This window comes from Pleurodeles waltl, chromosome 9 (assembly GCF_031143425.1).
Source record: "Pleurodeles waltl isolate 20211129_DDA chromosome 9, aPleWal1.hap1.20221129, whole genome shotgun sequence".
Classification (NCBI taxonomy): domain Eukaryota; kingdom Metazoa; phylum Chordata; class Amphibia; order Caudata; family Salamandridae; genus Pleurodeles; species Pleurodeles waltl.
In genome coordinates, this window is record NC_090448.1 from 58,143,955 (window position 1) to 58,164,414 (window position 20,460).

The 20,460-nt window shown below is 43.5% G+C and overlaps 1 protein-coding gene across 1 annotated transcript in view; it reads left to right on the forward strand.

Annotated features, from left to right (window-relative positions):
* CHST13 (carbohydrate sulfotransferase 13) overlaps positions 1 to 15,473 on the forward strand; it is a 212,407-nt gene extending 196,934 nt beyond the window's left edge. Inside the window, exon 3 of the mRNA XM_069206273.1 lies at positions 9,459 to 15,473. Coding sequence (XP_069062374.1) covers positions 9,459 to 10,304 — 846 coding nt within the window. The 3' untranslated portion in view covers positions 10,305 to 15,473. The remainder of the gene's footprint in view (positions 1 to 9,458) is intronic.
* The last annotated feature ends 4,987 nt before the right edge of the window (positions 15,474 to 20,460 follow it).

Genomic DNA, 20,460 nt, shown 5'->3' on the forward strand with positions numbered 1-20,460 from the left:
GCTTTCATGATAAACCTAGCATTAAAGTAGCGCTAGGATTGGTCTGAGCGGTTCGGACTGCCGCCCAGACACAGCACTGGGAAAATATAGTAACGATGCAATGTTGGTGCATGCAGCAATGGAAGGAATACAGATGCTATAATGTGGGTGGTTGCAGTGGTTCGAGGAATAATACATGGTCACACCAACACCCTTCCCATATATGCCTTAAAAATGTGGTGTGTTACTTTTTCATGGGAAAGAGATGCTATATTTGCAGACATGGAGAATGAAAGTAGACTCTATAGTGGCAAAAGTGAACACTGCAAAAAGCAGTTAGACATTTTCTGCAAAATTATATAAAAAACCGTGTAATGGACGCCAGATTTAAAAAAAACGCCATAGCTGAATGTGTAGAAACATGCAAAGTGATTCTAGCTTCTGGTAAAATACCTAAAGTGTGCAAAAATGCTATAAAAACTCCTTTCTGCAGACCACTGTTCATTTAGAAAAACACATTACAATAAGGGAAATCTGTTTTCATTTTCGTTGTTCAAACTGCAGCGTTGATTATGCCCCTACTTCTGCCTTTCCCTTGGCTGCTGGCTCTGCCAGCAAGCATTGAGACATCAGAACTCAACTGTAATAACTTATTACACTTGAGCGGCTACGTAATTTCCATATCACAGGTGACTAGAGACGTCGCAAATCACCTGTAATGGGGAATTAGAGATGAGCTTTTATCCTGCGATTGCAAGCTTCGGGATATAATACAAAGGAAACGGTGCGTGCAGGGGAGTGAGGCGTAAAGAAAGGGAAATGTTGGTACATGCAGGTGTGGCAAGTATAATAATCAGGACATGTCGGTGTGAGAAGGATCTTAAAGCGATGTAGTGACTCGTAAAGCAGTACGGAGGCAGTCACTGTTCTGGAATGGCAGTAGTTAATGTAGGGTTGCGGCACCGATTTCCCCCCGCCACCCCCCACCCCCGTCACAAGCACCAGCTGCAAACCTTTTACAATAAAACCACAATAATGTTTATTATGGTTTTATTGTAAAATGGGCGGGGCCTTGGAGGATGACTGGGATGGAGTGCATGTATGTATAGCTGGCCATCTCAAGCCGGCCAAACACACATGCGCACAGGTCTCTCTCCAACCCAGCCCTGTGTTGCAGGGTTGGAAAGAGCAGGCAGAGACTTTCACTTTGCCTCAAAGCGCCCAGCCAGGGCGCTCAAGCAAATCCGAATGCTGCTTTCAGCAGCGTTCGGGTCGGCCGCAGGGCAGGCTGGGAGCCTGTGCCTGCTGAGGGGACGGAGGAGTGGCACGGTGTGGAGCAGCAGGTACATTTTTATTTATTTTTTTAAACTATTTTTTATTTAATTATTATCCCCCCCAACACTACCCCACCCCTTTTAATCCCCACAAGCCGCGAATGTAGGGTTAGGCGAGTGAAGAAAAGTTTGTTAATACAGATGTGGGATGGATAATCATCAGACTACGTCAAGTCATTCTAGCTGGGTGAGATCATGGTAGGACAAAGTGTGTGGGGGGATTATGGGGTTTAGCAGGATAAAACAGAGGTCAGATAAGGCAGAGTCAGGTCAGATAAGGGTGGGAGGGGATAACCTTGGCAGAGAGGAAGCTTTTTGCTGTTTTGGGAGACATTGAAGGGGGTGAGTCAGGTATGCAGGGATGAGAGGGTTTGAGAGTGAATTTTGAAGGATTAAAGGGCTTTGTTAAGGCTTTCTGAAGATCAAAGAATAGAAAACGTCAGGCTTTGCATCTGTTTAGTGGATAATACAGGCCGGACCTATCTGTCCCGGCCCCTGTGACGTCATACCTGGATATGGAGGTATTGTTTTTCTTTTCCAGGAGTTTCCCTGTAAATCCAAATGTATGACCGGTAAAAAAAATTAAGTTCTGTCAGTTTACTCATCACTACTTGATGACACAGGAAGATTATCTCCCAAAACCAGCTCACACGATAAACAATAACAATGTAAGAGGCATGTTAGTATATCCACACATCAATGATGGAATTTGAAATGCCTTTTTCACTCTTTTTGAGACATTAACTACTTCAGTTAATCATCAATTTACAAACGTAAGTGACGCTATTTGGTAGTGAGTTTTTATATTGTTCTACAGATCTTGTCACATTGAATTTAGACAATATTTTTAAATATTTCTGTATTGCGTTTTAATGTTGATAATTCAACAGTTCAAAAGCCTCACAAAAATCCAAAATTACTGTGAAAAGCGCATTACACGAGGCGGATCACAGTCAATTTGACAGAAAAAGAAAACTTACAAGGATAGTGAGTATCTCAAGATCTAGAGCACAGATTTGAGCAAATAGCCCTCTGATTTAATAAGAATAGTTTTAGGTCTGGTGTTAGCAAATAGTTTTTAATAAAAATATACATACTATAAATTCTTACTTACAGGGGTTTCAGTCAGCTTTCTTAATCTATTGGTCTGCTGTAGCATCATTCAAAACTTGCTGAATTTCCACAGGAAATTACTCTTTATGTTTTCTTAATAACTTTGCCACTGTTTGACACATCTGCTAGAAACGTTCTAAAAAAGTCGTCCATTCACTTTGGCTCTTTCATGTTAAACCTTCTAGTGATCTGCCAAGCAGGGGCCAAGAAAAGGGGGTGGTGGGCGACCCAAAAGTGTGATTTTGTTTTCTGAATGTTATTTCGTATCTTATTTCAACACCTAACCGCAACATCAGTTAAACCTTCGTGTTTTTTTCCAGTAAATTTCCAGGGTGTTTTTTAACCTATGTTAACACCTTCTTAGCATACTCCACTCTAAAATCACATTAGCCTTTGGTCATATATTGGCATTTGACAATGCTTATTTCACTTAGAGCACAGACCGACAGCTCCTTAAATACTGCTACTGTGTAGCTAGTGTTTTATACACTAAAATTAATTCCCAAATAAAGTGAGCATTGGCAAAGACAAAAGGCAGACAGCGGACACCAGACCTATTGGCTTTGCTATTTCTTGTTTAACACACAGGCAAGTGAAGCTACTTTGACATTTGAAATTGTGTGCAGCTGTGTTCTTTTTTTGTTGCTGCTTACATTGGAAATCATTTCGGCTACATACTGGTTTGTCTGATATATTCAGCATTTCTCCAGACTCTGCTTCATTCCCCCAGAACAGGCAAATTGTTCCATTGCTCATCCGCAATCTGCAGTCAGAGGGACCCATCAGTTTTCACCTGTGATTCATACTGTTGTCATCCAGGAAATGAAATCCATTCCTTAAGAGAGTCCAGTGTAATGAGACAAGGGGGCCTGCAGGATGTTATCAACAGCTTTATATTCACAGGACCGAAGTGGCAGCTCTAGTTAGGTCAGCCATCTATCACCCATGATTACTAGGAGAGATATCACACTTCGGGCCAGATGTAGCAAGCAGTTTTGCCCATTCTGTGTCTGTGGGGAAATGTGTTCGTACATATGGCCCTTATTTTCCTTTAGTAATCACAAGACCTTCATTACAGAGTCCGTATTGCCTTTAACCACTCTGCATTCTGCTGGATTTATGTAGCTATTGATGCAATCTTAGGAGGCTGCTAGAGTAGTCTGAGAGGGAGAAGTGACTGACAAATTTTAACCGTATCACCGCCAGCTAAAAACACCCTTAGGTGAATATCACTCAAAAGGTACATATCAAGCTTTTGGCGATGCTCAAGCCATGGGAGGTACCAGACCTAAGCTTTGCTGGACAAGGCTTGAGAATCCTATTTGTTAATATGTAAATATTACAAAGATACACAAAGTTGGAACTGCTTGAGAGGCTCACAGCATATGTCGTTTTAGTCATGTCCACATTACAAACATAAAGGAAACTAGAACAATCTCAATGGACTTATGGTCACTTTGCAGTGTTGTGGTTTGTCTTGGAAAGTTTGTGAACATTGTTTGAGACTCGTAGGAATCCGACAGGATGTGCCACGTGAACCCTATGCACACCATATCTGATCTTCCTCAGTTCTGGTCCTGTTTGACTCCACTTTTGAGTCAAAGGCCAGTCTGAAGAACTTTGTTTTGGAGAGTCTTATGAAATACTGTTGGTTAGATTCTGCCCTAAGCTTCGCGACCACTATATTCCAGACCCTGGGACCCTGACCTCTAAGGGAACTACCCTTCTCTTTTTTCCTGCTGACCAATCAGATTTGATGTGTTTGACTGAATGTAGATATCTAGGCAAGGTGTAAGAGGGACACTTTCTGTACATTTCTTGCGGTTCCCTCCAATATCCAGTTTTACTTTTGTATTAGTACAGATTGCCTTGAATTTAATGCTCTCTACCCTGGATGACACATGTCACAAGTGGTGTTATATCGGAGGGCATAAGCATTGCATCGTGGGAGTTAACCTAGTAAACTATAACTGGTGATTTTCAGGTTTTTTTTCTGTTTTACAATAGGTTGCATATTATTATAAAGCCTAACTATAACGCCACTTTAACCTTTGTTTTTTTTCAGTAAATTTCTAGAGTTTTTCTAATGTAAGCTAAAATCTTAGTACCTTTACCAACTGTAACATAACATTAACCTTTGTTTTTTTCAGTGACTTCTGAGTTTGTTTACTGTAAAGTAGGATGGTATTGCTAGATCTAACTATAACATAATTTGAAAATATTTTCAGTGAATTTCTGAGGTGTTTTTTTTTTACACTGTAATATTAGATAGTATTGCTAGATCTAACTATGTCTCTTTAGCCTTTGTTTCTTCAGTGAATTTATGGGATTTTTTAAATGTAAAGTAAGATCCTATTACCTTACCTAACTACAGTATCATTTTAAAATGTTTTTCAGTCACACTCTGAGCTTTGTTGATTATATTCTGCCAACTCTTTCACTGTGCATACCTTTTGACTGTGCACGGTAGAGGGTTGGACACAGGGCCTGTCCTAAGGGGAGATCCTCACCCTATCCCCTGCATAACCTGTGGTTGTGCAGAACATGGGGTTGTGTGTCCAAACCCCACAGTTTCCCTTCTCTCTTGCAGCAATCCAACGGGGATTTTTAATCTTTCTAGTGAAACTGAGAGTCTGACTTCACACTGGGCAGTGGTCAACTTTTAGCTTTTGAGCAAGAGATGAGAATAGTAATCATATATACAGGTAGCTTGTTACTGAATCTTCACAGGGATGTATCAAGGTGGTATTTCAGAATTTCCATAATACTCACGACTTACATGCATATAGATCAGTTTTAAATGGGGCTTTAATTTGCATATTCATTGGTTATACTGAGAACCTCAGTTCCTATAGGAAGGACTGTCAATGAGTGGCTAGGAGATATAGGGCCTCATTCTGACTATGGCGGACGGCGGAGGCCGTCCGCCATAGTTCCGCCGACAAATGACCGCACCGCGGTCAAAAGACCGCGGCGGCCATTCTAACATTTCCTCTGGGCCGGCAGGCGCTCTCCAAAAGAGCGCCCGCCGGCCCAGAGGAAATGCCCCTGCAACGAGGACGCCGGCTCAGAATTGAGCCGGCGTAGTTGCAGGGGTGCGACGGGTGCAGTTGCACCCGTCGCGTATTTCAGTGTCTGCTTAGCAGACACTGAAATACTTTTCGGGGCCCTCTTACGGGGGCCCCTGCAGTGCCCATGCCATAGGCATGGGCACTGCAGGGGCCCCCAGGGGCCCCACGGCACCCCCTACCGCCATCCTGTTCATGGCGGGTTTCCCGCCATGAACAGGATGGCGGTAGGGGGTGTCAGAATCCCCATGGCGGTGGAGCGCGCTCCGCCGCCATGGAGGATTCCCCCGAGCAGCGGAAAGTCGGCGGGAGACCGCCAACTTTCCGCTTCTGACCGCGGCTGAACCGCCGCGGTCAGAATGCTCGTGGGAGCACCGCCAGCCTGTTGGCGGTGCTCCCGTGGTCGGTGGCCGCCAGGGTCAGAATGACCCCCATAGTCGGTTTCACTCAAAATGGCAATATCAGTAAAAAAACATCTGCTGGTAGCCGTCTCATGTAACAGGTTGGTGTTAAGTTGAGAGTGTCCGATGTAGGTTACTGACGTCTGAATCCAGGCCAGATTTTAGGATAACCACCATCTGTGCAAAAAAATTCTACTGAAATTCATTGTATTTAGATTTTTATCTTGAGTGATTATTCTAAAAATATCTAATGGACTAGTCCCACTGGACAATACTGGTTTTAGCAACTATATTTTTCATTGTCTTTGCTTCTCTTTGACAACGCACTCAGCCAATAGTTGTTCATTGTGATGGTGATGTCTTCTCCATCTCCTAGGTCTCCTTTACAAATGTATTACAATATCATAAATGATACCTTTAACACACTGCCTTAGTTTATATTTCCTCTTGTTCTTGCACTTGATTCCTTTTAACCCTCTTTATTTCTTTGGTATCAGCTCATTTTCACCCTCTGTTAAATGGACGTTGGTGTTGGGCGATGTTTGTGATCATGCAAGGATGGACTACTTGGTCTTAATAGCGCTCATCTACATGAATATGCTGGACTCATTGTAGTATTATACTTGCTTCAACTCACAGGTTTCACCCAGTCTATTGAAACTGCACTGATGTGGTTCTTTTATGCATTTTAATCCCCCAACATGTATTCCATGTTCCCCCTTTACCTCCACTACCCTAGATGAATTTTGCTCATGTGAAACCCCAGAAGGAGACATCTACTCATGATGAATCCATCATTGGCTCTCCCATGCTAGTCAATGTTGAGTCACATGTGTGTGTCTGTTAGAATTTCAGTGGGATTGTGGTCATGATCATTGATTTAGCAAAACAGCAGGTGTAGTAGAAGTGACGTTTTTCACTGTTTGATGCCCACCGGATTAGACCCCTTTTTTCATTGTTGGCCAACCAAAAGGTTCATTTATACAGCTTAGAGACTAGTGCAGTGGCAAAGGAGGGAACATTACAAAGTACATCGGGCACTTGCCTTCTTCTCTCGCACCTACTTTTTGACGCCTAGGATGTGTGCTATGACTGGATACCAAAGCCCCTTTCCTAGACTACCCTAACTAATGTCCATGTACTTGCTCTGTATTTTGAAAGGAGGACTATGAAGTTAATCACAACATCTCTTTGAACTCAGTGTGCTGCAGCCTCTGATTTAACACTAGGGGAACAGAGATACTGGTTTTGTTAACACAAAGCATTACCAGCAGGTGTTCATTTGTATAAGTCTCAAAACCTATGGAGAAATATTAACAGGCCTTGATCAGTCTTAAACCATTGCATAGGAAATGTTTGTGCCCACACCAGGTACTGGTATACGATGCTGCCATGTACTCAAGCAAATTTACCTAAAATGGTACACATCCTAGTTATCAGTAGGGAATATTGTGGGACCTTAATACTGTAGAGAGAATATTGAGGGGGAAACATATGTATAGATTCTCTATTCCTAACTCCACCACAGGTATGTACCTTGATGATCTATCTCTCTTTTCTCTCTCTCTCTCTCTCTCTCTCTCTCTCTCTCTCTCTCTCTCTCTCTCTCTCTATATATATATATATATATATATATATAAAACCTAGTAGCGGTCGCTAATAGGTAGGACCTAGTTTCTATTGAAAAAGCGTTTTTTGTTTTGCTAAGAACTTTGGGACCGTTTGATGAATCTTCACGAAATTTCCCAAACAACTTTCATGCTCATCTCAGCTGCTGTCTGGAAAGTTTCGGGGTGATCCGTAAAGCAGGAGCTGACAAAGGTGGGGGTAGGGTCCCAAAACGGATTTCCCCATTCATTTTTCCATAGGGATTTTGAACAGCCGTAGCGCCAAAAACACTGGATGAAATTACACCAAATTTGGAAGAAACTTAGTTCTTGGTCTAGAAAGGGGAGTTTGGTTATCTAGTGTAAACCTGTTCAGTAGTTTTCGCGAAATTAAAGAAAATCCAAATTTGTATATATAGGGACAAGAAGGATCTGCAACCCCTCCCAGTCTCAGGCTGAGATCTGATTGGCTGCCAACACTTGAACAAGAAGGAGTTGGCAGCCCTGTTGGGACTCGACTTCAGCTGACTCTCAGAAAAAAAGTGTTAAAAAAAATAAAAGGGGCCAGGGTAGACCCCCCCCCCCCCCCCCAGCACAAAAAAACATTTTTTTTGTTTTAATGTTTTGTAGTGCTTCATCATTTTGAAGCCCCAGGTGGGCCAAGTCCAGGAGGCATTGCTTACTTAAGTGCAGAGAGGGCCACTCACCCTACAGCCCTGGGGACCGCCACTTCCCCGGGGCTTTTGTTATTTGTTACTTGGGGGTCACTCCCCCGTAGCCCTGGGGAACGCCACCTCCCTGGGGCATTAATCAAAGTTAATACCCCCCCCCAACAGCCCCCTGGAACATACCTCCCGGGGCATTTCTTTAATTGTGTGCAGGGGAGTGCGAAGTCCCCCCCGCAGCCCCGGAGACCATCACCTCACCAGGGCATTGATCACATTATGTGTGAGGGGGGCGTGCGACCCCCCCACCCCCGCAGCCCAGGAGACCACCACCACCTCCCTGCGACATTGATCACATTCTGTGCGGGGGGTGCAGTGCAACCCCAGGGACCACCACTACCCTAGGGATATGTAAAAAATTAGAAAGTGGGTCCGTTTCGGACCCCCTGCAGGCTCGGAGACCACTACCTCTGTGGGGCAAAATACATGGTCTCCCTTCATCGGAGCAGAGGTTTCCTCCGTGTGCCTGCCTGCAGAGAGGCAAGCAAGTGCAAAGAGGAAACTGCTCTCAGAGAGAGGAAGCTGTGCCGAAGGCCGTGCACATCGTGGAATTGGGTGGGGTTAGGGGTTGGTTGCAGGCCCTGCGGCCAACCCCAACTCCACACGGCGATGGTTGTATTAACATATAGTAATGAACATTACGTTACATGAAAAAAGCATAGAAATTAACTGAAATGAACAAAGGTTACAGGGACGTTATGGTTAGGCTCACATTTTAAATATATCAAACCATAGAAATTCAACAGTGCTAAAGTTATCTCAAGTAACTATAACTCGTTCTCTAGGGTAACTATAACTCGCGCCCTCGCCATGTACTGCTAGTTATCCCACAAATTACAGCACTCATGACATCTCTGTTAACATAATTGAAAATGTCACTGTAACATCTGCAGTAAAATTATTGATCAGATAACTGTGCGTTATGGGGGCGCGAGTTATAGTTACTTGAGACAACTCTAACTATAACTGGTGAATTTCTATGGTTTGATACGTTTAAAATGTGAGCCTAACTATAACGTCCCTGTAACCTTTGTTTATATATATATATATATATGAAAGGTACGAAGATGTGGAGTTAAGAATCTCAAATCTACACTTCCTCTAATATTCCTACGCTTGATATTCTGTGGGACAATCACATAAAATATCACAAGTGAGAGTTTCTATTAAATGTATTTTTCTGGCAATAATGATTTATTCTCTGACTGTGTGTTTCTTCTTTTTTCTTTAGTTCGAGCAATCGACCATTCAGGCAACTCACCAAAAGCGGCGAGACCTTCTGGACGGTGTCTGCAAGAAATATACACGTAAACGCCGTGTCCTGACGCCAGACGACTTGAAGCACCTTGTTGTGGATGACAGCCATGGGTTGCTTTATTGTTACGTACCCAAGGTGGCCTGCACGAACTGGAAGCGTGTCATGATGGTCCTTACCAATCCAGGGAAATACAGGGACCCTCTAAAAATCCCTGCCAATGAGGCTCACATCCCCTCAAACCTAAGGACACTTTCTGAATTCAGCACTCCAGAGATCAACTATCGCTTAAGGAACTACCTCAAGTTTGTCTTTGTGCGTGAGCCATTTGAGCGCCTTGTCTCAGCCTACAGGAATAAATTTACCAGGAGCTACAACACTGCCTTCCACAAGCGATACGGAACCAAAATCATCCAGCGCCACAGAAGATACCCAACCGATGAAGCCTTGGAGAACGGGGACGATGTCCGGTTTGAGGAGTTTCTCTATTACTTGGTGGACCCCCGAACACAGCACGAAGAGCCATTCAATGAGCACTGGGAGCGGGTCCACTCCCTATGCCACCCTTGCATCATTCACTATGATGTAATTGGCAAATATGAGACGTTGACGCAAGACGCCAACTATGTTCTTCATCTTACAGGAACCCAGGACGTTGTGAAATTTCCTTCTTCTTCAATAACAACCAGGACTACAGATGACATGACAGCAGAGTACTTCCAAAATGTCAGTCTCTTTTACCAAAGGAGAGTTTTTAATTTATACAAGATGGATTACTTATTGTTCAATTACTCTCAGCCTTCCTACTTACACATACGATGAGATGGGTTTTGAGTAGGGGAGGACAGTCTTCATTTGAACTCTGTTTCCATGCAACCCGCTGGCTGGTTATAGTCTCTCTTCCATTTCCCAAAACAATGAACGATGGTACCACTGTGTGATGTCATCGTTCAGGGAGTGGCTTAGCACTGCAAAGTCAACAGTGAGTGGGGGTGCAGCAGAGTAAAGACAGGGTTTAGGAAAACGCTGAACGTGCTAAGTTTAGAATAGTTGCTAAGCGCCATCATGATGTTGCTTAATGAAACAGAGATTCCTCTGCAAGACGTGTGGAGGGGACACTATTTAAGCCCCAACAGGGAACGTGGTTCTTCCATTGCGAGACTGTGTGTCGCATTCCATAACGCATGCAACCAAAGCAGCATCTCACTATACAGACATACTGAGTGGTACAGAAGGTGACTTGGAAGTTTATCTGTGTGTATGATTTTTTTTTTCTTTATTTGCACTTATATCTCTGTTTTTGAAGCCTACTTCCTTTCTGGGTGTATAAGGTATGCTACAAAAGGGTCAAGATGCTAAACTCAAGGCCATTAGTTGAAACAGTGCTTAATTTGAAAATAAAAAGGTGCTGGTGCCCAAAGCCCTCCTCTTAAACACGCGGCTGCTGCAATTAAATGTGTGAACACAGAATACTGAGGCAGCGTAATCCTGAAGCCATCTCGGGCCTCTTCAATCCATATAAAGCCACTCCCTGCCCCTTCAGCTCACTCTTGCAGCTTTCTAATTTCTCCCTTTGTTACGCTTTTTCTTTTTTCCCTTCTTCCGTCTTTCACATATGTGTCTTTTGCTGGCAGCAAACGCTTGGGGCAAAAGAATAAACCCCGGCCCTCAAAAAAAAGTGCCAATGCTCAGCACCGGAAACAACAAGCACAAATTAAGCACTGGGTTGAAATATCATCAACCTCGAATGTCTTGGCCCTGTCTATTACCGTTTCTCCACTCCCACATCATCTTTCATTTTCAGACAAGTAAGGTACTAAAGTGACATCACTTTTGCTTTCCCAGAAAAGGTTTTTGATAGATATATATATAGCTTGGATATGAACATCTATAGCTATTTGTCTGATGATCCAGCTAGGCGGCAGAAGCAGAAAAATATCAGACCACGTTTGTGGCTAATCACCACACATGCACAAGTTTTTTTTGTTGGGAGTTATAGCAGTCTGATAATACGAGACAAACAATTACGCTTCCCCAAATGTGTGTGTCTCAGAATGAGCAGAGGTACGTCTGGGGGGTTATTTAGGGCTCACATCTGGCACCATCATCAAGGCACGTTTTTAAAGAACCCACCCACTAACTCAGGCCAAATGCAACTTCAGCAAACGGAGGTAGGTCCTTGTCATTCCACGAAGCTCATAGCCCCAGTTAAATAGACTTGACCTGCAGAGACAGATTGGAAACCAGCATCAGACCTGGCAAAAATTTTCAAATCAGCCCCACATTATAGGAGACCATGAGCTTAATGAGAACATTAAGGCACAGTTGCCAATCCTGCTATGTAAGCAGCCCCCTCACCTGCAGCCTATCGATAGACGTGGCAGAGTGGCCAGAGCTCTCCTGCAGTTCCGCAGTTCCCAGGAACCTCCATTTGTTACTGGTTCACACGAACAGACCTATTTCAGGCAGGAAACAATCATTCTAAAACAGCTGAGCAATTCCCATCATGTCATCCGGTTGACTTTGGGCGAACCAGGATGCACGTGGAGAAGTTACATGTGATAGCAGAGCATGAGCTCGTAGGAGTATTTTTACTCTGTAGGAAATACAGCACTTCTGGCTGGCAGTGATATGAGGGATCTTACCAATACTCCCTCAGGGGTCCTTGAAAATAACAGTCAAAACCATTGTAATCTTGTGCAAGGCCTTTACCACTATTTTGTATGGTTTAACTGTATTCCATTGCCCAAAGTGGTACATACAAATGCATCCAATAGACACAGAATGGGGGGATTCTAGATCCATGGAGTCCAAAAGTTAATCCCGGATGTAGCTAATTGTAGATCCCGGAAGTAGATAATTGTAGTGGCGTCTCATAAGGTGTGCAGCAGGGTGAGATAGACGCCTTATTTAGACGTTGCAGTACACCATCTGTATACAAATGGAGACCGCAAATGTTATGAATGATCCAAGTCCCAAGTGCTGCAACACACAGGTAAGATAATATCAGTTGGCTCAAGAACCAGCTCTAGGTGGACCCATCTTTCCATCAGAGACTTTTGGTAGGTGGCTTGAACTTAGTGGTTAAGCAACTCCTTGTTCAACAGATGGGCGACAGAAAGCGACTGATTCTTAGGGGTGACGTGACAACACAGCTGTCTGCTGCACCCTTTGTTACCATCTCTTTAACATATACAGATTGAGTTCTTTAGCTCACCCAAGAGCAGCCATATGCCTTTGACTGTTTGCTGTATTATTCCGCCTCCTATGGAGCCCTTATGTTGCAATGCATCAAGGCCTATTTTATATCACAAAAGTATACTGAATTATCACACGGATTCTTTAACTCATCGATGCATTGTATATATAAAACAATCATTTTATTTTGGGGATTTTCACTCTAGGCTGTTTTAATCGTGGCTCAAAATGCAAGCCAAACCTATTGACTTTGCCAATGCGTGTTCCAGATGGACGCTGATAAAGCTTCCCTGAAGGAGGCATTGACTTTAGTTGTGGAGAGCAGGTATATTCAGCTCTACTACACCCTAGACACAAAAACTCTTCCAACACAGGCAAAACTGCAAAGTCACACTGACAGCTGGGCACAGAATGGAATAGCCTCCTACCTGGCTATTGAAAATAGATTTAGGGCCTTCTCGAGGGTACGAGCCACTATGCAAGTGCCTATAGATGTATGGAGCACTGACTGCCTTTCAGGAATGTCAGATATTACAAATGAAAAGTGCCCTCTTTTTCCTTGGATGATTTCATTTTCTGAGAGAGAGAGCCTGCCATGGGCTTGTAGGTGTTGTCTACGGCTGGTGATGTGGCCAGGGGCTGGGGGCTGAGCAGAAAGGCAACTTTATCTCTTAATAATCTCCACCGTCCCGCAAATTAAAAATGCGAGTAGGGTTTAAAAGCATGTTGCAGAGGGATGTTCAGTCCAGATTCGGACTTTTTCAAACCAAAGATCATAGTGCGACCCAGTGGGTCAAGTAACGGTAATTCGATTTTGTAGGAGCTGGAGAAGGCTGACCATGTAAAAGTCATTTAATAGCATCTTCTGCAGTCAAATTAGTGGTGACCATCTTGAGAGAACCACTGGACAGGTGCATTATGCAAAGACTTATGGCATCTCTCATATCTTGCTATGCAAAGGTATTAGCTGAACTGCAATATTAACTCATCTGTTCTGCAGTAATCTTTGATATGGCTTCCTATATTTCAGCAGACCCACGCAGAAGATTGCTGTAGAAGACTTACCATAAATACTTTTCACCCAGTGGGATGTAGCAAATGTTTCGGTGCATTACAAAACGGCCCAGTGTGAATATCATTGAAATGTAGCAACAACTGGCAAATGGACCATGGATGGAAGAGATGAGGTTTGGTCCGACGCACTCTTGAGAAGTGCTGTTTCAAACTTTAGTGCAGCATAAAGATACTGTGAGGAAGCTTCCGCTGCCCCTGTGTATCCTGTGCAAAGACCTTCCATTTCTAGTTTTATGTTTGTGTCGCCTCTGACAGGTAGAAGGACACACACAGGTGCCTTGGAGCAGCCAGGGCTGCATTTAGAGCTACAGAGATAACATTCATTAAGGGGTCTCCCACCCGTCACTATATGTTTGTTAAATGTCTCCCTAAAAACAAGCAGCAAAAGAGAAATATTGTATATTTGCTGGTACTTAATGGCTTGTTTTGACCAGCAGATAACTCCTTACAAATAATTTGGGATCTCAGCCTGGATTAGTAGGAAATGTGTTGTCATGGAAAAATATTCAAAGCAGTCCTCTTGTTCTCTCGTTGTGATGCATCTTATGCCTTTTGTAATAGTTGATACTGGGCTTTCATGAGTGAGTTGGCATAAGGTCATGTCCTTAATTGGCAAAAACTGTTTCGGTACATCAACTATCTAATGTTGTACAACATGCCCGTGGGAGTGCCTTATCGTTTTTGTAAATGGTGGATATTTTTATTTAGAAACTCAAATAACCCAGGGTAATATTTATTTATTTATTGCTGCCTTTATAAATTCTGTACCTTTCTCTATCTTACACTGTCAGCTTATGAACTGTAGATAAGTCAGTATTTTTAGTTTGCCAGAAACATTCTTCAAGGACCATGGCTTTCCTTCTGCTATCACAGCCTGTACCAAGATTGTTAGGACACCTTCTGTCTTGCCACTTGGGACATCGTCATCTATCTGTGGAAGGACCACACTGCACTGACAAAGCATTGTATGGACATTCCAGAAGCTGTCCCTCATGGTCTGTTGAAAGGACAATGCCTTGCTTCCATCCATCTGTGCTGTTACTATGTAACCTTCTAGCCACCATCAGTATTTATACAACAAGATAAGGACAAAAAGCAGAGAATGGAAGCCCTCAGTCTTGGACAACTGGAAATGCTTCATTGTGCCTGTTGAGACCATTGACAGCTGCCCTGCAGCCCTGCTCATACCTCACCCTTGCAGCCACCAAAACATTTCACAAGAAGACTGATAACGAGGCTGATATTTAACCGGGGAACAGAAGATTTGACCCAACATGCACCACGTGCACATCAACCAAAAGGGTTCTTCCTCCCAATGACCTGTTCCAGACTGGAAACCATGCAGATGTAATTGTTGCCTACATGTCTGTCCTCTAATGTAGACATGTTGTTGTGGTAGCTTCAGCAGTGTTCCAGGCAGCTTGGCTGAAAGCACAACTGCCTCTGGTGCTTCTCTACTCTCATTGGCTTTCGATGGACACCTTGCTATTCGGTGCCTGGGATAGGTTAAGAGAACCAACGTCATTTTGATTTCTTGCTGAACCAATGAAACTAGCTGGACTATCACAAATTGGACGTTTTCATTGATTATTATTTTTGGTCCTTCACACTGATCCATCTCAATATGTACTCACAAACAATATGATTACCATACACTTGTCTGATTCTTTTATTGTGGACAATTGGCTCATTGGTGCAATACAGCAAGTTTTTATAGAACACTTGTGTCTTCTGTCTGGTTTATTGCTCCACCAGGTATGTCTTTCTCATCGTACTTCCTTTGTGAATTAAGCTATGTGTAGTACCTACCCTGGTAGTTTTATTTAACACTAGCCTCCCAGTGTTAGATCCATGACAGATTCTCATAATATCCAAATAGAACCTATTTTAATACAAAGACACTAAATGGAAATCTTTCATACGGTTACAGTTCCGATATGAACCCGGCCTTCCTGTACCTATGTTTGGCATCTGTGATTTTAATTTGTAGCCGAAATGATTGAGTTACTTTCACTCCTGGTTTTAATTCACACGTTTCATTTTGTTGGGGCCACCCTAAATGAGTAAACATCTTCTTATGGTAGTTGGTAACCACATCAATAATAGAACCCCATTACAAGCCAACACCCTACCCAAAAGCACACGTAAGCCAACAACTAAGACACAAGCCTGGAGTCTGTGCTGTTTCTCTAGCCCAGCTGTGTATACAACCAGGTTGGAGAAACCTAAGTGCGCATGTGTGTTTGGCAGCCTGAAACAGCTGGCCAAACAAACTTGTGCACTTAGTTTACTCTCCCACCTCCCCCCTTCCACCTCCCCAGCCCCGCCCCTCCCTGCACCTGCTGGCTGAGCCAGCCGATGAAAAACAAAAAATAAGACAATAGCAAGCTAGCGTTTTATTTTTCATGTGCTGATTCAGCTAGGGGGCCGACGCCCCTCCGCCATTGCAGAGGAGCCGCCCCTGGACGGGACTAACAAAGCCGACAACTGGATGGAGCAGCTCATTTTTTCGACATTTTAATGTTCAAATGTTTTAAGCAGTTTGTAGCAGTGCAGGTGTCAGTGTCTGTGAGCATTAATACAAGGGCAGGTAGTTCCAGAGGACCACATAGCCAGAAATATGTCTTTCAACCATCCTGGCCCAATGAAAGGCCGGTACCGGCAAAACTGCCAATGCAAAGAGACGGCAGAGGGAAAGGGTCATTATTAAGGTTGGTGAAGCAGTAAATTATCACTTAGAAAGGATTGACAACTTCTGTAGAAAAGTATGTGGTATGTACATAGCACCTTGAGCTGAGCTCTTTTGTGAAATGGCAGCTAATTAAGGGCAGCCACAATGGAAAGATGTTCAGATACTGAGTTCCTTTTTATGCGCAGAAGGAGGCAAACTATGTACCCTTTTTTTATCAACGGAAGCATCCCCATATTTCTATCTAGGAAGCTTGCTATAAGCTATTGCAATAGCCCTGTTAGGACGAATGTGGTGCTGATGCGGGTCAACAGCAGACCTTCCACTTCCAACCAATCATGGACTTGAGCTCAGCAGAAGGTCACAACAGCCCTCCCCATCCATCTTCTCTAGAACACCTTCTGCTGGAGTCCCCTACAATCCTTCCTCGGATTGACTCACCGCACTGCCAATCTTGACAAAAAATGCACTGTGAGCATCATAGCTCAAATCTATTATATATTATTGTAATTCCATTTATACAGTGACTTCTTCCCCAGCATCAAAGGACAACATCTACCACTGCCACACTAGCAGCACCAAAAGGACAAGTAAATGGCAATACAAAGCAACACAAAAAAAATCATATGATGCCTTCTAGTGCCTAGAGGCCACCTAAGTTGACAAAGGAGAAATGTGAAAATATCCATAAACGAGTTTTTAGCAACCTACAGTTCGTCAAAAATTGCACCCGTACCAGATAATTTCAGATGTGCATAATACAGATATTTGCCGCAGAAGCATGCAAAAATGCATATCTGATCGGCAAAAATGCGCTTCCTCTTTACTAAATGTTAAAGGCTTTTAAAGAGAGACACGTTTGCTAGAAATCTGGAGCATGTTTTTCCAGGGTGCCAGCAGCATCAGTGCTGGCACTTTCATGTGCCACTTCTGGGCTCCATTTCTTCAAAACCACCAATCCTTTACAATAAGCCAAGTTGGAATGGAACACCTTACGAGTTATTGTTTGCTCATCCAAAAAAATGCTTGGATCTTTGGTCCATATTTATACTTTTTTAGCGCCGCACTTGCGCCATTTTTTGGCGCAAAAGTGACGCAAACTTACAAAATACAATGGGGCATATTTATACTCTGTTTGCGCCGAATGTGCATCAAAATTTGTGACGCACATTCGGCGCAAACACTGCCCCATATTTATACTTTGACGTCCGACGCAGCGGGCGTCAAAGTTCCACCATGTGCGCCATTTTTTAGAAGGGTGAACCAGCCTTGCGTTAATTATATGCAAGGTAGGCGTTCCCTTCTAAAAAATTACTTTAAGGCCTGTGCCCCATATTTATACTGTGACGTCATTTTGACGCACAGGAGGGGGCGGGCCTTAAAAAACGGCGCCCAGTCTGATGGGCGCCGTTTTTTAACGCCTGGGTCGGGCAGGCGTTAAGGGACCTGTGGGCTCGGAAGGAGCCCAGAGGTGCCCTCCCATGCCCCCAGGGACACCCCCTGCACCCTTGCCCACCCCAGGAGGACGCCCAAGGATGGAGGGACCCATCCCAGGGAACTTAAGGTAAGTTCAGGTAAGTATTTTTTTTGTTTTTTATTTGTGGCATAGGGGGGCCTGATTTGTGCCCACCTACATGCCACTATGCCCAATGACCATGCCCAGGGGACATAAGTCCCCTGGGCATGGCCATTGGGCAAGTGGGCATGACTCCTGTCTGTGCTAAGACAGGAGTCATTTCAATGGGGGTTGGGAGTAAAAAAAAATGGCGCAAATCGGGTTGAGGCCAATATTTTGCCTCAGACCTGACTTGCCCCATTTTTTGACGCCCAAGCTCCATTTTCCCCTACGCCGGCGCTGCCTGGTGTGGGTCATTTTTTTTGACGCACACCAGTCCGCAGTGCCGGCTAATGTCATTCCATAAATAATGCGCCCGCATGGCGCTTTGGAATGGCGTTAGCCGGCGTTAAATTTTTTGACACACAACTGCTTTGGCGCAGTTGTGCGTCAAAAAGTATAAATATGGCCCAATGGTATTTTGCAAGTTTGCGCCGCTTTTGCGTCAAAAAATTACGCAAATGCGGCACTAAAAAACGATAAATATGGGCCTTTGTGTCTTGTAGGGAACAGTATATGGTTTCTACCCCTTCATGACAGTTCATGGTGTGCCCAAAAATATAATCTACCCTTCTGCACCACTAGACAGTGAGTCTGCCCAAGAATACATTTTTTTTCTTCCTGCTATGAAAAATGGTTAGCGCTGGCAGAAGCTCCTGAAGCAGGAACATTAGTCAATTTGTTTCAGACAAACAAATGTCCTCGTGGATCTCAAGATGATTCACACTGTTCCTCTTACCCCAGCCTCTTGAGATGAAACCAGATACTGGTTTTGATTGCTTTCTAGAGTGGAGTGGCAGTCTCTGGCTGAAGCTCATGCAAGTGTCACATTCTCCTATGGTGCCAAATATCTGTCGTTGGGTAACTGTAACAAGAAGTTATTTTTATGTCTTCTCAGAAACAAACAAAATATCTCACTGTACTCAATGATGGAATTTTGTATTTACTTTGCAAAATGGAAGGGCAAAAAAGTTGCCAGTAAATGAGCCAGGCAGTTAATCTTTTAAAAGCTGTAATGAAAGCAAGTCCATTGGATCTGAAAATCTTATTGCTCCAGATATTCTGTGTGATGGAGGGAGACTTATTGCAAGACCCTGCGCCACAGCTAAATGTATTTATTTTGTTGGGGCATTTATAAAGTACAAAGGAACTCTCAGCGAACCCTGTGCTTACAGAGACACGCACCCATTTGCGTTGTGAACTAATGGCGGTACTAAGTAAATACACAGTGGAATTAGAAATAACACATGACACGGTGGAGTTGGGAAGAACAGAAAGGATACAGTCTATGATGGTAGAAATATTGGGCATTGTGGGAGTCTGAACTTTCCTGAACTGGATTTTCTGAAATGGCCTAACAGAAGGAGCAAGCCTCAGGTGGAAGAGGGGACTTGAGAGGCATGGTCCATATGCAGACATAATCCATTGACATGTGTACTTTGACGTGTGCTTTTAATGAGTGAATTTCCAGCCTGACCAACAGGTGGCACTCATCGATTGATGTCCACTGAATACACTGTGTTTAGAGGCAAGATAGTTAGATTTGATAAAGAAGAGATATTTAGGCTACGTCAGGTGGGTTCAGGCAGGAGGAGGGAGCCAATCCAAGTGTTTCAAAGGAAGTGACGTGTACTTGAATTTTGGTGATTAGTCAATTCACTGTGTGAATAAAGAATTTTATTGATGTCAACATGGAATCTGGGAGACCACTGCGTACAATATAACCTCGGCTGATACGAGGGTCTGGACCATGGACCTAAAGTACAGAGGAGGGAGGAAGGGTTGCCATCGTGCAGTAATCTTGGCTGGGACCATGCTGTTTGCCTCCTTTTCTGTATATTGCCCTTGAAGGACAGACTGGGGGCAATAATGACGTCTTGCGAATCGGCACAAAATGAAAGATGGGGTGGGAGGAGGCACCTACATCCATATTATTGACCTATTCTTGCACAAGAAGCATGCTGAGTTGAGTTTCACATACACTGAGGACATACAGTTTTGAACACCATCTAGACAGAATCTACATTAAAAATGTTATTATCAGAAAACATCTTACAACATAGTTGTCTGTTGTCAGTATACAGGTAGATGCCCAGCTGTGGGTCCTGTGCTCACTCTGCCACTGGAACCAAGCTACACTCGAGTGAAGAGTGACTATCGGGGCAAAAGTGGTCTCGAGTTGCTTGTGTTCCAGTTGAGGGAGGGACTGGGACTGATCCAGGACTGATTTACATAGGGAGGCTCTGCACTCCGGCAGAGATCTCACCATGTTAAAGGACAGAGAAAAATATAACAGTTTATTTAACTCAAAAATAAATATTACAAATGTTTTCATGTTACATATTATTGTAAATTAATTATATTTATTTACTTTAAATGTAGATTACAATTAAAAAATACTG